At 47.1% G+C, this 19,935-nt stretch overlaps 1 protein-coding gene across 3 annotated transcripts in view; it reads left to right on the top strand.

The window, feature by feature from the left end:
• Positions 1-19,935, top strand: part of ARHGAP33 (Rho GTPase activating protein 33) — a 93,665-nt gene that overhangs the window by 9,095 nt on the left and 64,635 nt on the right. For all 3 annotated transcript variants that reach the window (XM_063436573.1, XM_063436572.1, XM_063436575.1), the window contains exon 2: positions 16,944-17,016. In XM_063436573.1, the coding sequence (XP_063292643.1) occupies positions 16,951-17,016 (66 nt within the window). In that variant the 5' untranslated portion in view covers positions 16,944-16,950. The remainder of the gene's footprint in view (positions 1-16,943; positions 17,017-19,935) is intronic.

The raw sequence follows: 19,935 nt of genomic DNA, 5'->3' as shown, positions 1-19,935 counted from the left end.
TCTTTTACAAAAAACAACGCTGACCGTCATGTGTCCCTACAGATTCTCACTGGGAACATGGAGGAAGTAACAGAAGGAGTTTGGCCAGATCTGCCCTACAAAAATACTGCAAGGTGCCCAAGCACACTGCCACCCGCTGCAAGACATTAGCTGAATCGCCGAAAAGACCAGGAATGATAAGAGCTGCAGGAATTAATGGGACTATAACTCAATATTTTCGATATAGTGCTTGGAGTACCCTGTTGTAAAATCTCCATTCAGTGTTAAACCATTTCATCTCATTGACGTGGTAATAGTGCCCGGAGTCCCCTGGTGCTGTCTTTCCCTTCAGCATTAAACTATTTTCCAACAGTTTAATACTGACTCTGTGCCCTGGGTGTCTGATAGTTCCAACCTTGCTTTAGGTGTGGCTAAGGTAGAGATTACACACTTCCTTCTAGCCATACCAATTCATACCAGCAATGGGCGCTGTGATAGGCTGAAAGCAGTCAGCTGACACTCTCAGCCAGTCATTAGCCTAGGCAGAACAGAGGGGATGGGCTGCTGGGGACTTTAGCTTTAGCATATAACCATTAAAAACTCTGAATGTCAAGACAGCACTGGGGGGACATCAGACACTATAAACACTTCAATGGAATGAAGCAGTTACACTTCCTACAGTGTCCCTTTAATAAGAAAATATCCGTGGGGGGGGAGCCGGACTACCATGCTGGCTGGCTGCATGTCAGCACAGCTCCTGCAGGCCATGGAGTTTATTCAACGTTAAATTACGTTTGCACTCACCCAAAGCCGGAAATTTGTAGATGGCAATGCCAGCAACTATTGGGGCTGTTGATGTCCCCAACAATTGGTGCTTTGGTGGTCTTAAAAAGATATGCGGACTCTGAGGCCTACTTGGGATGGGAGTGCAGTGGACAGCTATCGCTCTGCTCTCATGCCTGAATGCTGCACATTGGTGCCTTGAATACCATCTTCCTCGTCCCGTTCTCCCCCCTGTGGACCGGTGGGGGTCATCCTGGTTCCCAGTGGAGAGGCCTGCTGTGAGCACACCGGAGGTTGAAACCTAAGGTGGCCGCCACAATGGCTCCTGCAGAAGCAGCTTTATTATTTATCTGGTGACTCCTGTTTTCCACTCTGACCCAAGCTGTCCCATTGCAATACCAACATGCCTTGAAGTGAGAGAAGAGGCTCTCTGACTTGTCCTGCCGAGCAACTCAACACGTATGCCTAGTTCCTGCATCCACTTACCTGGACCTCGGACCTTGTGGAGGGGAACACCACATTGCATCCCTGCGCCCGGGAGACTGGACCTCCGGCGCGAGGTATGCAATAGAGGCCTCTCCGGGAATAGCGATCACGGCTCATTGTAGGACTGGATCCGAGGGCATCATTTGAGCTCTGGAGCTGGTGGAGCAGTCCGAGCTGGACATATTTCTGTGCTGGGACTTTGTCAGAAGGCGTAGAGGTTGGAGTGGCATAAGAGATTCTCTGTAATTATTATGCTCAATGTATTATGCTCTTACTATGCCCATACACCGTAGTCCTTTGCTAATATTGTCTGTGCTCTGAGCTTCTTGGGGCTCCAGTGCTTTTTGTTTTCCTGTTTTTCCACGACTGTGCTTTAGCATGCTGGAACACTGTTCAATTTATTTTCTATTACTTCACTTCTGATCTTGCATTACCAGAATATCTTTCAGTCTAATAGTCAGGTACCTGCCAAGCAATATAGTGCAAGCCTAAATTCTGCAGCCTATACCTTTGCTGACATGTTTCTCCTGATGACATTAATGCTTATAATAAATAATTAATGATTGTTTATACTCAGTGCTGGAATATGCTGGATATTACTATCGCTGGCCTCTAATCTTGTAAACTATGTGATATCCATGATTTATCGATGCACAACAAAACTAAAGAATTTGAAAAAAAGAAAACACGTGTAAAAAAAAATATAAAATCAGCTTTTAAACCAACAAACCAAGAATTTGTTTGTTGGTTATCCACTAAAAGAGTTCTCCGCTAAAGGATTATCCATGTGACAAACTCCCCTTTTTTAAGGGAGTTTGCCACTAAAATGGTTATTCACTAACAGGGTTATCCACTAACAGGGTTATCCACTAAAAGGGTTAATCCACTAAAGGGTAATCCACTAAAAGGGTTAATCCACTAAAAGGGCTGATCCACTAAAAGGGTTGATCCACTAAAGGGTTATCCACTAAAAGGGTTAATCCACTAAAGGGTTATCCACTAAAAGGGTTAATCCACTAAAAGGGTTATCCACTAAAAGGGTTAATCCACTAAAAGGGTTAATCCACTAAAAGGGTTATCCACTAAAGGGTTATCCACTAAAGGGTTATCCACTAAAAGGGTTATCCACTAAAGGGTTATCCACTAAAAGGGTTATCCACTAAAAGGGTTATCCACTAAAGGGTTATCCACTAAAAGGGTTAATCCACTAAAGGGTTATCCACTAAAAGGGTTATCCACTAAAAGGGTTATCCACTAAAGGGTTAATCCACTAAAGGGTTAATCCACTAAAAGGGTTAATCCACTAAAGGGTTAATCCACTAAAGGGTTATCCACTAAAAGGGTTAATCCACTTAAAGGGTTAATCCACTAAAGGGTTATCCATTAAAAGGGTTAATCCACTAAAGGGTTAATCCACTAAAGGGTTAATCCACTAAAAGGGTTAATCCACTAAAGGGTTAATCCACTAAAGGGTTAATCCACTAAAAGGGTTATCCACTAAAGGGTTAATCCACTAAAAGGGTTAATCCACTAAAAGGGTTAATCCACTAAAGGGTTATCCACTAAAGGGTTATCCACTAAAAGGGTTAATCCACTAAAAGGGTAATCCACTAAAAGGGTTAATCCACTAAAGGGTTATCCACTAAAAGGGTTAATCCACTAAAGGGTTAATCCACTAAAGGGTTAATCCACTAAAAGGGTTAATCCACTAAAGGGTTAATCCACTAAAAGGGTTAATCCACTAAAGGGTTATCCACTAAAAGGGTTGATCCACTAAAGGGTTATCCACTAAAAGGGTTAATCCACTAAAGGGTTATCCACTAAAGGGTTATCCACTAAAAGGGTTAATCCACTAAAAGGGTTAATCCACTAAAGGGTTATCCACTAAAAGGGTTAATCCACTAAAAGGGTTAATCCACTAAAGGGTTATCCACTAAAAGGGTTAATCCACTAAAGGGTTATCCACTAAAGGGTTAATCCACTAAAGGGTTAATCCACTAAAGGGTTATCCACTAAAAGGGTTATCCACTAAAGGGTTAATCCACTAAAAGGGTTAATCCACTAAAAGGGTTAATCCACTAAAAGGGTTAATCCACTAAAGGGTTATCCACTAAAGGGTTAATCCACTAAAGGGTTATCCACTAAAAGGGTTAATCCACTAAAGGGTTATCCACTAAAAGGGTTAATCCACTAAAAGGGTTAATCCACTAAAGGGTTATCCACTAAAGGGTTATCCACTAAAAGGGTTAATCCACTAAAGGGTTAATCCACTAAAAGGGTTAATCCACTAAAAGGGTTAATCCACTAAAAGGGTTATCCACTAAAGGGTTATCCACTAAAGGGTTAATCCACTAAAAGGGTTAATCCACTAAAAGGGTTATCCACTAAAAGGGTTAATCCACTAAAGGGTTAATCCACTAAAGGGTTATCCACTAAAAGGGTTAATCCACTAAAGGGTTATCCACTAAAGTTAGAATCTAAAGTGAATTTCAGATTTATGGCTAACGTAGTCAGACTGGAAGCATCGCTATTTATTTATTATTGCCATTTATATAGCGCCAACAGATTCCGTAGCGCTTTACAATATTATGAGAGGGGGATTTAACTATAAATAGGACAATTACAAATAAACTTACAGGAACAATAGGTTGAAGAGGACCCTGCTCAAACGAGCTTACATTCTATAGGAGGTGGGGTGTAAAACACATTAGGACAGGAATTTGCAATCAAATAAGGTGGGCTGCCCTTTAGGAGAGGGCAAGAGACAGGTATGTGAGGTAAGGGTTAGTCTTGGAGGCCATAAGCTTTCCTAAAGAGATGGGTTTTAAGGCACTTCTTAAAAGATGCAAGACTAGGGGAGAGTCTGATGGCGGTAGGCAGGCTATTCCATAGGAAGGGAGCCGCCCGCGAGAAGTCCTGCAAGCGCGAGTTGGCCGTACGAGTGCGGACAACGGACAGGAGGTGGTCACGGGCAGAACGGAGAGACCGAGAAGGGACATACCTATGGATCTGTGAGGAGATATAAGAGGGGCTAGAGTTGTTCAGTGCTTTATAGGTGTGAGTTAGTACCTTGAATTGACTCCTATAGCATACAGGAAGCCAATGTAAGGACTGGCAGAGGGGTGAGGTGTGAGAGAAACGACTAGAGAGGAAAATCAATCTAGCAGCAGCATTCTAGCAGCATATTTGGGAGTTTGGCTATTTTGGCCTTAAATTTGAAATTGTGTTGTGTTTATGGCAAAGCTGTGTTGTGTGTGTGTGAGAGAGGTGACTTTGTATTTATGAGGATGACAGTGTGGGGGTGACTGTGCGGCAGGGTGAGTTGGGGGGTGACTGTGCGGCAGGGTGAGTTGGGGGGTGACTGTGTGGCAGGTTGAGTTGGGGGGTGACTGTGCGGCAGGTTGAGTTGGGGGGTGACTGTGCGGCAGGTTGAGTTGGGGGGTGACTGTGCGGCAGGGTGAGTTTGGGGGTGACTGTGCGGCGGGGTGAGTTGGGGGGTGACTGTGCGGCAGGGTGAGTTGGGGGGTGACTGTGCGGCAGGGTGAGTTGGGGGGTGACTGTGCGGCAGGGTGTGCTGGGGGGTGACTGTGCGGCAGGGTGAGTTGGGGGGTGACTGTGCGGCAGGGTGAGTTGGGGGGTGACTGTGCGGCAGGGTGAGTTGGGGGGTGACTGTGCGGCAGGGTGTGCTGGGGGGTGACTGTGCGGCAGGGTGAGTTGGGGGGTGACTGTGCGGCAGGGTGAGTTGGGGGGTGACTGTGCGGCAGGGTGAGTTGGGGTGACTGTGCGGCCGGGTGATTAAGCTGCACCTCTCACAACCTGCAGTCTGACTGAATTTGTCTATGTCAGCTTAACATGGAATCTGGGCTTTAAGGTTGTATAGGGGACCAATGTTTAGCTGGGATACAAATACTACACCAGAGAGATGTATTGTTTTTTAATTCATGAGACAATCCACTATAGTGTAAGGTGGGGAATCCCATAATATTTTAATTTACTTATCAGTTGTTCCACTTTTAGATAAAGGGCAGGACAACTTCCCTATTCACAGAATAATTCACACCATACCCTTTATCTCATGGCTTTTATTTAGAAACTGCTTTCTGCCTTGTGGGACCCCTGTCGCAATGTCCTGGATGTGTTCCCTGGTCCCGTATCTGGGGGACCGGAGGATTGCTTCCAATAAGCACAGCTCATCATTAGACACTATGGATAAGTTATACACAAGGCACAGAGCCAATATGAGAGTGCTTTGACACAGCACAGGGCGTGGGCTAGCCTGAGTGGGCATGCGTGCCAGGCAGAGATGCCCCTGTTTTGTCCCATCAGCATGTAGATGTGATGTTCACTAAGCAATGGGTGACAGCAATGCTCGTTTTTTACACAAACATTCAGTGTTGAAGTGACAACTGAGATACAAGCGTTGGCTAAACTAGACAGGTTTGGAAAAATCTCCAACTCTGTTTTAGCTTTAATTTAGTAACTTGGTAAGCAGCCTGATCCTCCTTTTCCTACAGAGCGCCGCAATTATGGAACGACCTCCCGCACACTTTCAAATCTTCCCCAAATCTAAAGTCATTTAAGAGATCCCTCTCTACATATCTCAAAACAGAATGCACCTGTCATGGTCGATTATATATTTCCTGCCTGTTCTATGTTAAATTTTGTATATATTGTGTATTAATATTGTTTTTGTATTTAATTGTATCCTATTATCCCTGTACCCCTGTATCAATGCAATGTTTTGTGGACTCAGGACATACTTGAAAACGAGAAATCTCAATGTATCCTTCCCGGTAAAATATTTTATAAATAAATACATTTTATAAACAATAGCGGCTGTTCAGCGAATACACCCCTCGGGGTAAAAACAAAGCGCACATCATTGAGTGCGTGGGCTTGGAGTATTAATGGCGGCTGGTACATTGGTAGATTGTGTCTGAGTCAGAGCGTTACGATGTCTGCTGTAAGTATTCTGTCTTAATCGGAGCTTTATCTATTGGACGACAGGGAGTATAGTAACGACTGCATGACCTTATAACGCACATGTCTAAATATATATATTAATAGTATCAATACATCCTCTACAACTGTTAAAGACATCAATTCTCATCATCCTCAGCTACCCCTGATAATGGGAGTCTTAGACTGCACTGGAGGGCCACGTATCTCCTTCTCCTGGTATAAACACTAGAAGGGTATCCATAGTTCAGCTGTCTAGTTGTTATTTAACTGCAGCTACCACCACTCTGAGACAACCTTTGTTCAAGAGAGTTGCAGACCTAGATAATTCCTGACCAGCAAAGTAAAGCACAAGATCCGTTAATTGGCTTCCTTTAACAAGTGCTGGGTCACTAATATAGTTAAAAACCATTTCAACATCTGGCAAACGATTTGTCCAAACATAGCTCTCTAGCGGTTATTAAACACAACTCCCAAGGCCCTCAGCAAGGTGTCTGACGCCTCCCTAGCCTTGTTAAAATGAGTGGGAGGTTGTCAGAGCAAGCTGTGTGTTTGCAGTGCTTGTGGTGGTGGTGGAAAGCAGCGCATGTTGTGTGAGGGAAGCTGTGGGCAGGATGTGAGCAATGAGTCACTCTGCAGTGAGCAATTTCTATCATTTGACATAAATGAACTAATTATAAGGGAGTTTATCAGCAGCCCTGGAAACAAAGTTAGTGACAAATCACCCAGATTGCTCTCCTCAAACGCCCTCCAGCACAGCGCTGAGATGTACTAAAAGCTGATAAGTTGGAGAGATTTCTCTCCAGTGACAGACTGAAACTACTCCTGATGCAAAGTAATACGATGGAGCAGTCACCACGGAAACCAATGGATGGATGTTGGCCTAGAATTATTCTTTATACAGAACCCCAAGCACTGGTTCCCAATACTAGCACATGGCCACACCATTGGCTTCCTGGCTAACTCGAATAAATTAACTGGTGCAGTACCCTGAATGTGTGTTTAGCCTGGATAACCCCGAAAGCGGTTCAAGAAACCTAGGCCTTATCAATGCCCCTGAATAAAACCCTGACCTGTGTGTAAGTGTATATACATGTCAGGTAGTATGTGCAAATCAAGGGACAGAACATGTGTAAATACAGGGGTGTATGTGTGTTGAGGGTTAGTGTATGTGTGTGTAAGTAAGTGTGTGTAAATGCAGGTGTGTGTGTGTGTATATATGCAGGGGTGTATGTGTGTTGAGGGTTAGTGTATGTGTGTGTAAGTAAGTGTGTGTAAATGCAGGTGTGTGTGTGTGTGTGTGTATATGCAGGGGTGTATGTGTGTTGAGGGTTAGTGTGTGTGTGTATACAGGGGTGTATGTGTGTTGAGGGTTAGTGTGTGTGTGTATACAGGGGTGTGTGTGTGTTGAGGGTTAGCGTGTGTGTGTAAATGCAGGGGTGTATGTGTGTTGAGGGTTAGTGTGTGTGTGTGTGTGTAAGTAAGTGTATAAATGCAGGTGTGTGTGTGTGTAAATGCAGGTGTGTGTGTGTGTGTGTATATGCAGGGGTGTATGTGTGTTGAGGGTTAGTGTGTGTGTGTGTATACAGGGGTGTATGTGTGTTGAGGGTTAGTGTGTGTGTGTATACAGGGGTGTGTGTGTGTTGAGGGTTAGCGTGTGTGTGTAAATGCAGGGGTGTATGTGTGTTGAGGGTTAGTGTGTGTGTGTGTGTGTGTGTGTGGAAGGTCAGTGCTATGTTTTATGTCTGTATGTAAATCTGTGTGGGGTATATAATTATTATTATTATTATTGCCATTGCCATTTATATAGTGTAGCGGCACCCCGGTGTAGTAGGGGTTTACGCCGCTGAGAAGGTGTCCTTTCCCCCACAAGCTGAAGTCAGCTAAAGCATAACAGGGTCCCAGTAATTACGAATCCAAGTAATAGCCATCCCCTCCAAGCACGAGACGAGACTCTGTGTTGACGGTCAAAGTAGGAATAATGTTTATTCTGCAACTCGGGCTTTTATGCCGTACAACAACTCCTCCCCGTATCCGGAGGAGATAATACATTTACAGTGGGAGTCACTCCCACTGTACCGGGCAGAATATTTTACAATTATTACAGGTTTAATAACACACACAATATGCAACGAAAATACAATGTGCTACGTGTATTAGGGAACGGAGATCTAAGGGAACAACATACGTGAAAATCCCCTAGATCGGTTGGACCGTTCGCCAGATACACGTTTGCACCAATTACGCAGGAACTGTACAAGATAAACAAAAACTCTCCTTTGGATCCGGTGTCTTTATTTCGGTACTTTGGATCCGTCGACCAGCATGGGCGTACGTTGTCGGTAAGGTCGAAATTCGTCGTGTGGAAAGTTCGGTCATTAGTCCATGCGGTCAAAATGGCCGCGACCCATTGTTCTCTCCACGTGGCGGTGTATACCGTACGGATCCACAAGTACCCGAAATCCACAATAATCCACATACAACGGCAATTCTCCGAGATGGTATCTGTCACTCCAAAAGGGGTCTGTCACATATAGCACCAACAGATTCTGTAGCGCTTTACAATATTATGAGAGGGGATTTAACTATAAATAGGACAATTACAAATAATAGGACAATTACAAATAAACTTACAGGAACAATAGGGTGTAAAACACATTAGGACAGGAATTTGCAGTCAAATAAGGTGGGCTGCCCTTTAGGAGAGGGCAAGAGACAGGTATGTGAGGTAAGGGTTAGTCTTGGAGGCCATAAGCTTTCCTAAAGAGATGGGTTTTAAGGCACTTCTTAAAAGATGAAAGACAAGGGGAGAGTATGATGGCGGTAGGCAGGCTATTCCATAGGAAGGGATAAAATAATCCATATACAATAAATCTGTGTATTAATGCATATGCATGGCGAGGTGCCTGCCTGTTGTTATATGTGGTCTGCCAGTCTGTAAATATGTGTTTCCAGTAACAGTACTTATAGGATCCGTGTGTAGCCCAGAAACAGTATATAGAGGGGACATTGGAGGGACTAGGTATACAAAATGCTGGGGCACTTTCACATTGACACGTTTTGTGCGCATGCACATGACATTTGCACAGACGTTATTCGGCATGTGCTAAAACTTTTATATAAACCTTTGTACAGACGATATTCGTCATGCACTATAACCTTAAACTAAATAAGACACGGACACAGTTAATTCTGTTGGAGTATAAAGTCCACAGCTTTTATTAATTAAATTATCATAAATTAACATAATTAACATAATTTAGGGTCATTGTCCAACTATACATTAAATTACTATACCCCCCACACAGTACCCCTGACAATGACCCTACCAATTGAACAATATATAACAAATAACAATTCACTTGAAACACGGCCTACCAAAGAGGCCCCACATCATATTGTTAACTGTAGGGGTGTACCTCAGACACCCCTACACCCACAGGTTCGTCGCCACCGAAGAGCTAGAACCAACCAGTCCTTAATTCCATCAGGCCTACACCTCGGCCTGTCCAGTCCAAACTCTACGCCAAATTCCAATTTCTACTATGCCCTGTTCCGCCACAGCACATGGCTTGACCTCCTTAAGCGCATGTGCGACCCCCACGACACCTAAACAGGGCCTGCTCAATACCTTCGTGGAACCCAAGGTTCAACAAATCGTTCCCCACGTCTGACAGGTGTACACCGTCCCTCCTGAAATACCCAGGTAACATGCCCTCCAACTCTCTGTGACGCACCACTACGCCCCCAGAACGCCTAATAAAAACTGACATAATCTTATTAACCTTACCCCTCGATCGAGCTATTGCAGCCGGATCCCTGGCGTGCCGCCACGCAAAGCGCGGAACCATCTCAGACCACACCACCACCACACCAGGAACCAGCTCCCTCAGCCGATCCACATCCCTTTTCATCCTTCTCACCAATTCCCTTTGCGGAATCCCACCTAAGTCGTTCCCCCCTCCATGAATCAATACCACATCCGGGACCGACCCACCAACCACTTTCTGAAACAAGAAATTACACAAACTCTGCCAACTAGCGCCCCTGAAACCAAACCAACATAGAGTCACTCGTTCCAAAGGAAAGCCCAGCTGTGATCCGCTTCTGCGAACTGCGGCTCTCTTCTCCGCCCAGTACACATACGAGTGGCCCAGCAACCAAACTTCCAAACCTGAAAAGAGACAAAATTAGTGGCAGAAAAAAGGCAACGTCCCCATCCCATATTCTTGCACCCTAGCAATTACACCAACTTATCTGGCCTTACATACGAGCGGAATCGCACGGACTCCCACCTCCCTATTTGTTTGATCTTCTCGTCCCCCAAACCTAAACGCGCAGCCTCCGTCGCTGCCCCAATGCGAAAGGAGTGCGTCCCAAATTGACTCGGCTCTAGGCCCATTCTCTGCAAACCCATTCGAAAGACCCGCAGAAACTGAAATCGCGACAACGCTGAACCATCGGCGTGTAAAAAGAAACAACCCTTACCTTCCGGCCGAACCTCACAGTACCTTGTGCCACAAGCCACCGGGCAAGCCTCTGATCCTGGCAACTCATACAGTACCACCGCACGTCCCTTGCCGTAAACGTCCGTTTTAGACCGGCGCAGCCATATCTGCACCTGATCATTACCTATGACCACGTCCTCGAACATCAAACCGCCGTTCCCCGACTTGTTGGCACTCACCAGCTCACTAATGCGAAAAGCACCAAAAAACGCCCAGACAAACGCCCCGGAAAATAGTGCTACTTCGAAAGGGGAATTACACAGATCGATCAACACCCTTAACAGGTTTTGCAAGACCGAAAACGACACCGGTCGCCTCGGGTCCGCGAGCTTCTTACCCTTCTTAAAGCCCTTCAAAGCCTGGCGTATTAGAAAATTCTTCGTAATGTCCTCCCACCCGTTGAACTTGAACAAAAACGCCATGGCAGACATGCACCTATCTATCACGGCCGGTGACGCCTGTTTAGCAAACAAGCGACACAGTACCCACAACAGCACGTCCACCCTCTGCCCCTGCGAACTGTCACCCCCTACCTGCTGTACCGCCTCGTCCCATTCTTTCCAAACCTTGACGTAGCCTGACCAAGTGCTCGGCGCAAGAGAATTCTTTATACACTCCCCAAGCATGCGGTCCCGAGCTGCCACATCTCGCCAGGGCAAGCCTGCCCCTGTGCCATAGCTTCCGGCGCCGCTTCCCGAAATCGTTCCCACTGAAAACGAGAAAGCGCATCAGCTACCACATTCAACATACCAGGGATGTGCCTAGCCCTAAACACCAAATTAAAAGACATACAAAGAAGGACAAAACGCCGCAGCAAACACAAAACAGGGGGAGACGACGCCGACAAACTATTGATCGCCTGTACTACCGCCATGTTATCCGAGTGAAATATAATATGCTTGTTGGACAACACCCGCCCCCACAAACTCACCGCTACCACCACCGGGAATAGCTCCAGAAACGCTAGGTTTTTAACCAGCGAGCTCTGCCTCCAGGCCTCAGGCCATGGCTCAGCGCACCAGTGACCCCCCAGGTAAGCCCCAAAGCCTATGCTACCAGAAGCGTCGGTGTATAGACCAACAACCTCCCCTGATGCCGCCGGCTCTCGAAAAATCACCGTCCCATTAAAATCCTGCAAGAACCGGTCCCACACCATTAAATCCGCCTTCATATCCGCCGAAACCCTAATGTAATGTGACGGCAGACGCACCTTACTCGTAGCTTGCGCAAGGCGCCTACAGAAAACCCTCCCCATGGGTATGACCCGGCACGCGAAATTAAGGCTCCCTACCAGCGATTGGAGCCCACGCAGTGTCACCTTCTTGGCCCTCCCTACCGTGGCCACCAGCTCCCGTAGCCGTGATAATTTGTCCCCCGGTAACCTGCATTCCCATTTACTGGAGTCAATTTCTAAGCCCAAAAAACTAAGGCACGTCGTAGGCCCTACCGTCTTGTCCTCCGCCAGGGGAACCCCTACTTTGTGCGCCACCCACTGAAACACGTCCAATATCTGTTTACAGCGGTCCGAGTCCCGCGGGCCCACGCAAAAAAAATCGTCGAGGTAATGCACCACCGCACCCCCTGCCGATTCCGTCCGCACAACCCACTCCAAGAAGGTACTAAACCTCTCGAAATAGGCGCACGAGATCGAACACCCCATAGGCAGGCACAGATCAACAAAATATTCCCCTTCAAAACAGCAACCGAGCAGATGATGGCAGTCCGGGTGTATCGGGAGCAGTCGAAATGCTGCTTCCACATCTACCTTTGCCATCAGCGCACCATGCCCCAGCCTCCGAACCAACTCGACTGCCTTGTCAAATGACGTATAAGAGACGGAGCTAAGAGCCGTGTCGATGTCATCATTCACCGAAGCCCCTTTCGGGTACGATAAATGGTGAATCAACCTGAATTTGCCTGCCTCCTTCTTGGGGACCACGCCCAGCGGGGATATTCGCAAATCGGGCAATGGCGGTGCCGAGAACGGTCCCGCCATCCTCCCCAGTTGCACTTCCTTACTTAGCTTGTCCTTCACTACCTCTGGGTGTTCCCGCACTGACTTAAGATTCCCACATAACGTACCAGGTCCCCTAACTACGTAGGGAATAAAGAACCCCTCCCGAAAACCCCGCCACAAGAAAATAGCATCTTCCCTGTTAACGTATCGCCTTAGCCAAGGCAACATCACGTCTATTTTCACCGGAGACACTCCCAACGGAAGCTGCGGTAGCTGCCGCCCCTGCGGGCCCACTTCCCCCGCCAGACTTACCCTTTTTGAAACAACGGTTGACACCGTGGGTCCCCCCGCAGCCTGAGCATTCGTGCCGGAACCTGCAATTATTTCCCCATTTGCAATGTCCCTCGTTGAACATCCAACAGAAACCTTTCTTTTGCCCAGCCGACCCGGCCCCTGAGGCCGTGCCGGCTGCCCCAGGAAAGGGCGCCGTCTTCTGGGCCATCATAAGGCGCATCCATAACGGCAGGTCCATTTGGTCCCACCGCATGCTCGCATTCGCTGCCAGCCGCTGACGAAATTGTTCGTCGTACCTCCACCAAGCCAAACCTCCGTAGGTTCGGTACGCATCACCTATCCCATCCAAATAACAAAATAGTTCTGAGCAACGCCCCGGAGCCTTCTCCCCGATTACACTAGCTAGAATGCAGAAGGCCCTCAACCAATTCCCAAAGGTCTTAGGTATCTTGCGATACCTCCGCCTTTTCTCCTCCTCCTCCTTTTTGGCATCCTTCTTATCCTCCTCCTTCAAGTCTAAGAACTCCTCTAGGGGAAGGAGGGAAAATAACTCCACAAACTCACCTTTCCATATCTTCTCTTTCACTTCCACTTTTAAATGACATCCGAGGGGGCCCGCGAAGGACACGTGCACATTCTGCCGCGCCGCATCCGGGACATCACCTACCTCACGCTCCTCGCCCCCTCCTTCCAACCCAGACAACTCAGCCTCTGGTTAAAATGGCTCTGGTTAAAATGGCCCCTGACTCACCTCCGCCGTGCGCGGACAGCTGTGTCCCCCCGAGCCCTGCAGCCGTGTCCCGACTACTCTCTCGCGCCCACACCTTCCCGAATTGCGCAGGCGACCCCTCTGTCCCAGACCAAGAATCTAAAAATGTTCTTAAATCATTTAACAACTGTCCTGGGTGTCGTGTGTGTGGGAACTCACCACTCGAACCTCTGGCCGCAGCTGGCTGCAGAGGCGCCGTCCTTCCGTCCACCTTTTCAGGCACCGGAGAATCCCGTTGTCGCCGACTCCCATCCGCCTGGACTCGCCTCGAGACCGTAGGGGTATTGCTCCGCGACCTGTAGGGAGAAGGAAATCTGGGAAGTCTGTCCTGAACCTTCCTCACCCGCCTTTCCTCCCTACGTTCCTCCCAATCCTCCTCAGCAACGCTGCGTCTCGCAGGGCGACTGCCCTCACGAGGTGGTCCCCTCCACCGATCACTGAGCCTCTCTCCCGGCGAACCTGATCTTCTCCGCTGACTCCTCCTCCTGCTATCCCTGGAATCACGCCTCCTGCAACATGAGCCTGCTACGCTGCACCCGCTCCGAGCAGGTGATCTTTCCCTGCTCCCTGAACTCCTTGTTCTGCTCCTCGAAACGCTGCGCCTGACGCCAGAGAAGCTTATTCTGCTCTCCACTCACTCCCTGCGGCCTCCCTGTCATGAAGCTGACCCTGGGAGCGGCCAGATGGGCCCTCTCGCCTACCGCTGACATCCCGAACCAGCTTAACAGTATGAGCACCCTGTCCCTCAACTGTCAGTGCCGAGCCTGGCCTCTCCTCGGCCGTCTGCCCCAAGCCAGATTCATCATCGCTATCCTGGCAGCCTGCCGTGTGCCCAGACCCACTCACTTCTTGTGAGGTCCCCTTGTCCCTGCATCTGTCTCCCTGACCTGCCTCAGCCTGAGACGTCCCTGCCATCACTCCGCTGTCCTGGCCTCCCCCCACGGCCTGAGGGGCCGTCATACATCCGCCATCACCATCACTCCCCTGCCCTCCAGCATTCGCACTAGTGGCTGACTCACCGGGACATGTCCGCTTCGTGCCGCCGCTCACATGACTCCCAGCCGGCCTGGCCTCCGTCCCGGCCGTCTTCTGAGATCCGCCCGGACCGTTCCTCCTGCCAGCCGCGGAACCGCGTGGCTTGGATCCATCCGCCACCATGCGCTGTGCGGCCGTCCTCGCCAGGCCGCTGCCGCGCCCACCGGAGCGAGCCGTGCGCCTGCCTGGCTCTGTTGACCGGGCCTCACCCGGACCGTCGGTCACACCACATCCCGCCGAAGGGCTCCTCCTCCGCCGCGCTGCGGGCCCAGCGCCCGGGCTCAAACGCTGAGGTGGTCTCGTCCTCCTCGCCGGTCGACGGGCCGGTACCGCAGGAGCAGGCCCGGCAGTCCCCAACTGCTGATGAAGCCAATCCAGTCCTCTGTCCTTCACAGCTGCCCGAACACCATCCAGGATCTCATCTAGCGACGCCATAATCCTGCAGAAACGACAAAGAAAAAGAACCTCGCCGACCTGACACAATTTACAGGTAAGAAAGGCTCTGGTTAAAATGGCCCCTATTCTAAAATGGCTGCTCTTTATACTCCCTGTCTCCGCCCCCAAGCTCCATTAAACTAATCCAACCCCCAAACACTAGCACCTGCCCACTTCCTGGCTCTGTCAAGGCCCACTCCTCCTACTGCGTTGTTCCATGGGCTTCAATATGCTAAAAAATCTTCCTAAACACTTTCCACTTTGGTGACTTTTTTCTGCTTTATCTGTAATGCACCAAAATGATCGTCTTTCTTGCACTTCCTGTTTTACATTTTTTTGTTCCTTTTTTATGATTTTACTATTGATTGCAGTCACAAAATGAGCAATATTAAAAAAGTCAGATTTGAAAGTTTTAAGGATTTGTTTATTCATTGCACAATAAGGAAGAATGTCACAGAAAACCCAACAGTGTCGGAAAAACTGCATGTTTACACCTTTCCTTTCTATCCATTGAAAGTGACAAATTTGTGGGGGAAAAAGAAAAGGGAAATAAAGTGACAGAGAAGATGCAATGAGGATAATTTGGGCACAAATAAGGGAATAAATAAGCTCAACTGGTAAGACACCAGAAAAAAATGAACACAGTATTTTTTTATACACTGCCCTATGGACTCATATCACTGTGAGACACGCTGAGCACTGCTTTCAGACCAGCGGTTATAGCATGCTCAGTGGAGTGTGAGTGACAGTCAGAATGTAGTCTGATGGCATACAGCATTCTGTCAGTACAATAGGTATCGCTGGGGTGAGGAGACTACATCTGAAGCCCAGCTTGTCCTGCCTTCACTGCTAGCGGGGAGTGCCAGCTTCTGGGCTCAAGTAGACTGCAAAGGTCCCTCACTAGTGCTCAATTTCCACTCATAAATCCCAAGGTGGCAAGTGGAACTTTTGCTGGATAACACACTTTCCCAGACAATTTAAACTTTTGTGAATTACCCTTATTGTCACTATTTTTGAAAATACTTATTTTAAAGGAGCATTCTAAGCACCAAACCAACTTCAGCTTAATGAAGCAGTTTTGGTGTATAGTTTCCCCCCGCAGTCTCACTGCTGAATTCTCTGCCATTTAGGAGTTAAATCACTTTGTTTATGCAGCCATAGCCACACCTCCCCTGGCTGTCGATCACACAGCCTCTCTACCCACTTCCTATAAAGAAGGTTTAATTTTCACAATAATTCTTCCCAGCCAGCAAACTTGTCTGCACTAACAGAGAATCACATTTTTAGTATTCCAGGACAATATAAGTGCTGTATTTTAGGCATGAACATTGCACACACAAAAAAAAAAAATCAGTATTTAATTTTTTTAATAATGTAAAAATCATGTTTTGTAATGCCTATTTTCATGTATGTTTTTTGTAGCTTCCAAGTTTTCTCACTCTTTTAGAAGCATTTGATTGGGACACTGTGCAGCATATACAAAAAGATGTGCCAGGCAAAAATGAGTACCTCAGCTTAGATAAAGAACTTGTAGAAGGAGGATTTTAAGGACTTGAAACATAATTGCATATTTCCTTATTTTAACTGCCTTATTTAAGAGCACTAAAAGAATAATTTTTAAATTAGACTCCAAAGGAAAACCCAGTTCAAGCTGATGTCTGATGAAAAAGATATTATATTATTCTGTAACTAGTTATACTGATGGTGTAGAGTCATTCTTGTCTGTTTTATCCCCCAGCTCTAAGATGGAAATGAGCGCTCCTTGCAGCCTGTCTTTAGTCCCGGAGATGGACCATGATGCTGGCCAGACGGTAAGGGCTGGGGCATTAGTGTTAAGATGGGCGGGGGGGAGCTTGTGACCAGTCCAGGATAGGGTACACAGGCCTCAAATAATTTAACTCCTATTCTAGACAAGGGGACATGATTTAACCCTATTCTAGGTAAGGAAATAACCCCATACCTGTCCTTTTGGTAAGGAACTTATATAGAGGCAGCCTGGCTGGGTACTTTATATAAAGGCAGTGCGTGTTATATACAGGTAGCATGGCTGTGTGCTCTATATAGAGGCAGCCTGGCTGGGTACTTTATATAAAGGCAGTGTGTGTTATATACAGGCAGCATGGCTGTGTGCTCTATATAGAGGCAGCCTGGCTGGGTACTTTATATAAAGGCAGTGTGTGTTATATACAGGTAGCATGGCTGTGTGCTCTATATAGAGGCAGCCTGGCTGGGTACTTTATATAAAGGCAGTGTGTGTTATATACAGGTAGCATGGCTGTGTGCTCTATATAGAGGCAGCCTGGCTGGGTACTTTATATAAAGGCAGTGTGTGTTATATACAGGTAGCATGGCTGTGTGCTCTATATAGAGGCAGCCTGGCTGGGTACTTTATATAAAGGCAGTGTGTGTTATATACAGGCAGCATGGCTGTGTGCTCTATATAGAGGCAGCCTGGCTGGGTACTTTATATAAAGGCAGTGTGTGTTATATACAGGTAGCATGGCTGTGTGCTCTATATAGAGGCAGCCTGGCTGGGTACTTTATATAAAGGCAGTGTGTGTTATATACAGGTAGCATGGCTGTGTGCTCTATATAGAGGCAGCCTGGCTGGGTACTTTATATAAAGGCAGTGTGTGTTATATACAGGCAGCATGGCTGTGTGCTCTATATAGAGGCAGCCTGGCTGGGTACTTTATATAAAGGCAGTGTGTGTTATATACAGGCAGCATGGCTGTGTGCTCTATATAGAGGCAGCCTGGCTGGGTACTTTATATAAAGGCAGTGTGTGTTATATACAGGCAGCATGGCTGTGTGCTCTATATAGAGGCAGTGTTTGTTATACCGAGGCAGCCTGACTGGGTGCATGATATAAAAACAGCATGTTTTATACTGAGGTAGGCTGGCAGATTTCCTTATATAGAGGCAGCATGTGTTATAAAGAGGGAATGTGTGTTATACTGAGGCAGCCTGGCTGGGTGCTTTATTAAAAGGGCAGCGTGTGTTATATAGAGGCAGTGTGTGTTATACTGAGGCAGCCTGGCTGGGTGCTTTATTAAAAGGGCAGCGTGTGTTATATAGAGGCAGTGTGTGTTATACTGAGGCAGCCTGGCTGGGTGCTTTATTAAAAGGGTGTTATATATAGTCTGTGTGTGTTATACTGAGGTAGGCTGGCTGCTTTATATAGAGGCAGCATGTGTTATATAGAGTCGGTGTGTGTTATACTGAGGCAGCCTGGCTGGGTGCTTTATATAGAGGCAGCATGTGTTATATAGAGGCGGTGTGTGTTATACTGAGGCAGCTTGGCTGGGTGTTTTATAGAGGCAGCATGTGTTATATAGAGGCAGTGAGTGTTATACTGAGGCAGCCTGGCTGGGTGCTTTATATAGAGGCAGCATGTGTTATATAGAGGCGGTGAGTGTTATACTGAGGCAGCCTGGCTGGGTGCTTTATATAGAGGCAGCATGTGTTATATAGAGTCAGTGTGTGTTATACTGAGGCAGCTTGGCTGGGTGCTTTATATAGAGGCAGCATGTGTTATATAGAGGCGGTGTGTGTTATACTGAGGCAACTTGGCTGGGTGTTTTATAGAGGCAGCATGTGTTATATAGAGTCGGTGTGTGTTATACTGAGGCAGCCTGGCTGGGTGCTTTATATAGAGGCAGCATGTGTTATATAGAGGCGGTGTGTGTTATACTGAGGCAGCTTGGCTGGGTGTTTTATAGAGGCAGCATGTGTTATATAGAGTCGGTGTGTGTTATACTGAGGCAGCCTGGTTGGGTGCTTTATTAAGAGGCAGCATGTGTTATATAGAGGCGGTGAGTGTTATACTGAGGCAGCCTGGCTGGGTGCTTTATATAGAGGCAGCATGTGTTATATAGAGGTGGTGTGTGTTATACTGAGGCAGCCTGGCTGGGTGCTTTATATAGAGGCAGCATGTGTTATATAGAGTCGGTGTGTGTTATACTGAGGCAGCTTGGCTGGGTGTTTTATAGAGGCAGCATGTGTTATTGATACCGGAGAAACTGACGGAAGCCAAGCACAGAGAGATGGACACAGGTTTCTTCAGGAAGGAAGAGATTCTTTATTGGATCACCGATCGGGACTCAGAGGGACTAGCGTCACCAAAATACAGCAAAGTCTGAGTACTGAATACATAGAGTACATTCCTTATATAGCACTGTAGCTCCTCCCACAATTAACTACACCCACACATACCCTTAACCTATTTAATAAATAGAGTCTAAACTCATCCATCCGGTCTAACCACGTGGCTCATCTGATACAAAGGAGAGGGACGCGTAATTCCAGTTCTTACATTCCTGCACCTGGTCAGTACAGTGATAACAGTATCTTAGCTACGTGTAATTAACTAACTGATACTACAAACACATATACATACATATGCCTTGTGGCAATCTTAGCCTGCTAAACTTGTATTTTACTGGAATTACATCACATTCCCCCCTTTGATGCCTCTGATATTTCACAATTACTTGAGGCATCACTTAACCTTGGTTTGCATATACCTCAGGTTACCATGAACCAGACCAGACTTATCTTATGATGTGAATCTTTTAACACTCATCTTCCTGCATTGGTTCTCCTTGATCTAGAGCCTTATACTTATATATCGCCATTATCTGTGCAGCAGCCTTCCTCTCTGCTATACTTCCTATCAGGCTTTGCACAGACCTAACTACTAAGGGTATAAGACACGGTAGGAGTAGACA

Source organism: Pelobates fuscus, chromosome 11 (genome assembly GCF_036172605.1).
Source record: "Pelobates fuscus isolate aPelFus1 chromosome 11, aPelFus1.pri, whole genome shotgun sequence".
Taxonomy (NCBI): domain Eukaryota; kingdom Metazoa; phylum Chordata; class Amphibia; order Anura; family Pelobatidae; genus Pelobates; species Pelobates fuscus.
This window is presented reverse-complemented; position numbering and strand designations above follow the sequence as displayed.